Source organism: Apis florea, unplaced genomic scaffold (assembly GCF_048593485.1).
Source record: "Apis florea isolate Af1SG1 unplaced genomic scaffold, ASM4859348v1 contig_3802_pilon, whole genome shotgun sequence".
NCBI classification, from domain to species: Eukaryota; Metazoa; Arthropoda; class Insecta; order Hymenoptera; family Apidae; genus Apis; species Apis florea.
This window is the reverse complement of record NW_028256863.1, coordinates 2,379,001-2,385,000: the sequence shown is the minus strand read 5'-3', so window position 1 is coordinate 2,385,000 and position 6,000 is coordinate 2,379,001. Positions and strand designations below refer to the sequence as shown.

The window sequence follows — 6,000 nt, the reverse complement described above, 5'->3', positions numbered from 1 at the left end:
TGTTCGCCGAGTTTTGGGAAGTTATCGAAAGGCCCAACGGGGGAGGCCCGGGCGAACGCTAGTGAGCCGCCAACGAGTGCGCGGTGAGACCCTGGGGACTGAGCATGGGGGGGCTGTGGCTGTGGCCCATGGGCGATCCGTGAAGGTGGTCCTGGGGATGGTAGCCCTGGTGGAGGCCCGGCTGGCTTTGGTGGCCGGGCGGCACGCCCTCTATGATCCCGTCGCCTAGCGTGTTCGGCGGGGTCATCCTCTTCTCCTTTTGCCGTCGGTTGCAGAACCACACTCTGACCACCTCCTTCTCCAACTGGAGGCTGTCCGCGAGCGTGGTGATCTCCTGGGCGGAGGGTTTCGGCTGTTTGTGGAAATGCTGCTCGAGGGCTCCCTTCACCGACACCTCGATCGAGGTCCGCTTCTTCCGTTTCCTACCCTGGGCAGCGATCTTGTCTATCGACGTCGGCGAGCCGGTGGTCGAGTCCGCCTCCTCGAGCCACTTTTGCAGCAACGGCTTCAACTTGCACATGTTCTTGAAGCTCAGTTGCAACGCCTCGAACCTGCATATCGTCGTCTGGGAGAACACGTTCCCGTAAAGGGTGCCGAGGGCCAGGCCCACGTCCGCCTGGGTGAAACCGAGCTTGATCCGGCGTTGCTTGAACTGTCTCGCGAACGCCTCGAGGTCGTCCGAGGTCGGGGTGTCCTCCTCCCCGGCGCTCTGATCCCTGTCGTGCGCGTGGCCCGGGTGAAGCGAGTGGCCGACCGGCGAGCCCGGATCCCTCAGGTTCGGGTGCAGTCCCGTCTGGTGGTTGTGAAGTTGGGGATGGTGTTGGGGATGGTGCGGGTGCAGCATCCCGTTCATAGCGGCGTGGTATTGTTGGAGGGTGGTGGGCGAGGCCGCGCCACCGCTCGGGTTGTAATGGGCCGAGGGTACGACGGGCGCGTGCCAACTCGAGTGAGGAGACGCCATCCCGGGCGATTGGTGTGGCCCTCCGCGGTGATGCATCGACTGGTCGTTGGCGGCGGCGGCCGCCGCCGCGGCGGTCGCTGCCGCGGCCGCGATCGACGGTTTCACGTCGAGGCCGGCAACGTTCGCCTGGTGAGGATGATGATGCGGATGGTGGCTGGTGTGGTGCATGCCCATCGAGGCCGCCCAGTGGTCGCTGCTCGGCTGCAGGCTCACCCAGGGATTCGCCGACGAGAGGCTCGCGGGCGACGGATGCGAGAGGCCGTTGGGCGACGGGGACGACGTCACCTGGTGATGATGATGATGATGGTGATGATGTTGGGGCGCCGGCATGTACTTCATCTCCCCGGCGTCGGCGGCGCTGCGAGGCGAGCCCGAGGAGTAGCCACCCACAGCGATATTCATCCCGATCGCGGTACCCGAACCACCATCCAGCTCGGACGACACTGCGCTACTAATCGGCATGTACGTGGTAGCGGCCATCTACTTCCGCTCGTCCACACCTCGATTTTCCTTCCTATCTCCGCGATCCCCTTTCGGGCTGCCCTCTAAGGGCACCCTTTTCCCCGCTTCCTTTCCACCACTTCTCTTCCCTTTTTCCACTTTCGCGCTTTCTCTCCTTTCCTTTTTCTTCTCTCCTCCTCCTCCTCCTCCTCCTCCTTCCTCTTCTTCTTCTTCCTCTTCTTCTTCCTCCTCTTCCTCCTTCTATATTCCCGAGTCGAATGTATCTCGGAGAATTATTGTTATTATATTAAATTCTCGCTCGTCGTCGCAACACGGTTCTCAACGCGGTGTCAGTTTCGCAAACCGAATCTTCGTCCCTCGCTCGAGATCCGACCTTCGATTTCTTCGCTCTATCCAACGATATCACACCGATCTCGTGTCACAATTCGGATCGGATCAACGCACAGTCCATCGTTCGCGGATCGTACGCACCATATCCCGTGTAAGAGGCATCGTGGAACTCGCGGCGACCGATATTTCGTCCATACTTTTTTTCCTCCACCTCACGGCACGAGGAGATACGATCTCGAAACGAAACGCGGTATATTTTTTCCACAAAAAATGGGGGGGGTTGGGGAGGGTGGGGAGGGAATAACAATATATATATGTATATGTATCCTCCTCCGTCCTCCTCCTCTCCTCGATGGAGAGATGTTCTCGCCTCACCAACACAACCGCGTCCAACAAGATCCCGGCTCGCGGAGCATCCGAATCCTTTGTCGTTCAACTTGGCACACCGAACAACTCGGGCAACTCAGGCACTCCTCCTTCCGCCAACAATGAGAAGAGGAGGATTTGTAGATCACTCGCGGTTCGCCGAGATCCACTGAACGCCGTCGTTCGCACAACCACGACGACGACGACGACGACGACGACACTCGCGACTATCCCGTCGTTCCTCCAAACACGGGATTACGAGTGTGACGACGCGGACGATCACGATCACGGGAGGAGAAGAGAGTATGAAGCCGATTCACGGCGCGGTGTCTTGGTTGGTGCGCGCGCGTGTGTCTCCCCGTGTTTTTGTGCGTGTGTGTGTATAAGTGTGCGTGTTTCGTGTGCGTGCGTGTGTACGTGTGTGTGTGTGTGTGTGTGAGTGTGTGTGTGTTTTCCTCGCGCGACGTCTCGGCGCGAGAGAGGATGAGAGAGAGAAAGAGAGAGAGAGAGAAAGAGAGGAGACTGTGTGTACGTGCGCGCGCGCGCGCGAGAGAGTAGAGACGACAACGGCTCGAAAAGATCTCGCTCAGGCTCTCTCATGCGTTATGCATGTCGTAGCTGAGAGCGACTGACTGCCTCGCCTCGCAGCTCGCTCGAGGTTCCCGAGGCTCCCGGAGCGCTCGGTGGAACCGAGTCATGCGCGCCACGCTCCTGCACATCCCCACCCGGCCCTCCCGCTCGCGTTACCATTGGCCCCGGCCGCAAGGTGGCCGTCGACGAACGTCACCGTCGGGCGGAACCTGGACCGACCGCGCCTCCGAGGCAGCCTACGCACCCCAGGCGCCACTGCTCTCACCCCGGCTCACCCCTCGCCCCTCTAACTAGTCCAACCTTCCAGCGACCGCCGCCGCCGCCGCCGCCGCCGCCGAGCTCCGCTGTCCAAACCTACCGGCTGCTGCTTAGCTGCCGTTTTCACGCCACGACCGCCGACGAAACCAACCACCGCGAGAAATCCCTATCGATCTTTCTCTCTTTCCGCGATTCGACACAACAAGTATCTTTTCCTTCCTCTATCTCTTCCTCCTAGTTCTCTTCGTTCTACTTTTCGTTTCGAACGAAAAGCTCGTTCGAACGATGGCAAAAAGCGCAACAGGTTTTTTTTTTTTTTTTTTTTTTTTTTTAATACTACTACGATTTTTCCATCCACCTCGAGACACCTCGCCCCGTTCGGCTCGTTTCGTTTCGCAAGTTGGAAAGCGGCGGAAAGAAAGTCTGGTCTCGGTGACAATCGCAACCTCACCACGCACCCACTCTCGCGTAGCAAGCACGCGGTGCAACAGGTGCAACGGTGGACGAGCACCGATCGCACCTCTCCTCCTGTCCTCCTCCTGGGAGGCGGCGAGAAGGTGGACGTCGACTCGAGATCGAGACGGATCGCCGTGTCTGGCAACAGGTTCGCGGAGGGGTGTGATTAATTAGGGAAAGAAAATCGGAGGGGGTGGTATCGGTGCAGGAGAAACGGTCGAATAAAAAAGCCTGTGTCTGTGGGCGAGGCAACGAACGAACGAGCTAGCTAGCTAGCTAGCTAGCTAGCGAGCGAGATGGTCGACAAGGGTGGAAGGGAGAGAGAGAGAAGGAGGTTTAGTACATTTAAATGAGAGCCACAGGTAGCAGCATTATGCAGTACGTGCCAGCCACCCCTCGGGAGGGGTGAGTTAGATCATCGTGCGCCCGAGATCTCTCCCTGTGTCGTACCCGTTTCGACTGGCTTTCCCAGCTGGCTTTGCGCCTTCGCACCTGTGGCCGCCCTCCTCCTCGTGCACGTCCAGGGCCCAAACGTTTTCCGTTTTTTCCTCTCCCTCGTCGAGACGCGATCAGAATCGAGTTTCGGAAAAAGTCGCGCGTGTCCCCGACAAGGGAAGAAGAAGAAGAAGAAGAAGAAGAAGAACGAAGAAGAAGAGGAAGAAGAAGAAGAAGAAGAAGCGAGGAGGAGACGCCTGTCGTGATTCCCCGGCTAAGTATAGCCGGGGCTGCTGCTACCCGAACCTAGGAATTTCGTGCGCACCGCCGATGCCAATTATTGCCCCGGCTCTCTGTCATTTACGCGGCCCGTTATTATACGCCTGAGATGCCCGTTTCGCCGGAATTACGAGCGTTTTAATGCGGGGGCCCGGCATTATCGCTTCTTTGCCAACTTTATTACACGCGCGGATCGAACCCCCCTCGATCTCGCCCGTTTTTCGCGCCACCCTTCCTCCCTTTTCCTCGTCCAACTTTCTTCCTTCCCTCCTTCCTTCCTTTCTCTTTCGAATTTGCACGCGGCCGTGGAATATTTGGTTAGGACAGGTAGGGAGGGCGCCGTCGTTTCCTTCTTTCAAAGGGTGGAGAAACCGAGCGAGCGCAGCGCGAATCCGTCCGACGGCGAGGAGGGACACGAAGGAAGAATGCCAACAACCGCTACGTGAAAACGCTACCTGAGAGAGCACGCTCGCTTGCATAATTTAGCCGCTCTTTTCTGACCCTACCCTACCCTACCCTAGGGAGCCTCTCGTCGTCCCGTTGCCCTCCCCGTACTCGTGGGGCGCGAAAACATTTGTGAAAAACACAACCGAATCCGTGTCCTCCTCCTCCTCCTCAGCGCGTGAGCCTGACTCGCGCGCATCGATGAATTTTTGGAGAAACGGATCGGAGAGGAGAAAAGTAGAGTCCTCTTCGTCGCGAGGATGAACGTAAACGGGGATTCTCGTTTTCGCGAGAGAAAAACTCGAGGCAAGAAAAGAGAGATTTATGAAACGAAGCATTTAGAACGTTGCGGTAGGTCGTAGAAATCGTAAAAAAAAAAGAAAGTACAGATGTTCGTACCGAACCCTTGAATGAAAGACCGGAGTAATTTGCTCGCCTTTATGCCTCGGAATGAATATTTTAATATTTTAATACGAAATACGTCGAGGGATTCTCTCTCTACGACCCCCCGATACTTTCTTCTTCTTCTTCTTTCTTCCTTTTTTCCTTCCCTCTTTACTTCCACTTTTCGAGAATCGAAAAATCAGGAGGAGAGAGAGAGAGAGAGAGAGAGAGAGATGCGGAATTTTATTTAGCGCACGGTGTGAATTCGTTCGACGAAGAGATGGTTCGATAGGTGGCAGCAGCGCGCAGCTTCTTTTCAAGGGGTTGCCACTCGAAAAATTACTCGAGCAACCCCGCATTCCCAGATACGATGCGTATTCGCAGCGCGATACAGCGAGAGAATCGATGGTAACCGTGCCGCCATCGCGTGGAAGTCGGCCGAACTATTCGCTCCTCCTCCGGAGCCGATGGTAACCGATGGAAGGAACGTCGAACGGAGAGAAAAAAAAAAGAAATAGAAAAAAAGAAAAAACACAACGATCGAAGTTGTACAATCGTGTTCGTGTATTCAAAGATGAAAGAGAGAAAGAGAGATAATATCGTACAAAAAAAAGAGAAACTAAAAAAAGATGCAACACGCTTCTCTCTCTCTCTCTCTCTCTCCGGTTACACACCGGAGGAGAAATTGATGACACGCGCGTGGAACGATGCGAAGAAATATGTCAGCGATGGAGGGGAGAGAAAGACAATGGTTTTATTTACAGCCAGGAATTCGTGACCCGAATTTAGACGATTTCCATCGGCTAAGGAGCGAGTAGTCCGTCCTCGAAAACTTGGCCAAAAGTCGCTAATTCTCCTCCTCCTCCTCTTCCTCCTCCATGGAAAATAGTTGGAGTATCTTTGTCGACCGAGAAGGGATCAAGCCGGTCCGAAAGGGATTGGATAGGATCGGGCGCTAACTTCGCTCGACCACGATATCTCCTCCGAGAGGCCGAGAGGTGGGCCGATAACTCGCGCCGCGAATCTGCATACCG

At 56.1% G+C, this 6,000-nt stretch overlaps 1 protein-coding gene across 1 annotated transcript in view; it reads right to left on the bottom strand.

The window, feature by feature from the left end:
• The window catches only part of vvl (ventral veins lacking), a 23,205-nt gene extending 21,217 nt beyond the window's left edge, over positions 1-1,988 (bottom strand). The window contains exon 1 of the mRNA XM_086916468.1: positions 1-1,988. This exon is cut by the window's left edge and continues 1,986 nt beyond it. Coding sequence (XP_086772594.1) covers positions 59-1,441 — 1,383 coding nt within the window. The 5' untranslated portion in view covers positions 1,442-1,988 and the 3' untranslated portion in view covers positions 1-58.
• Positions 1,989-6,000: the final 4,012 nt, after the last annotated feature.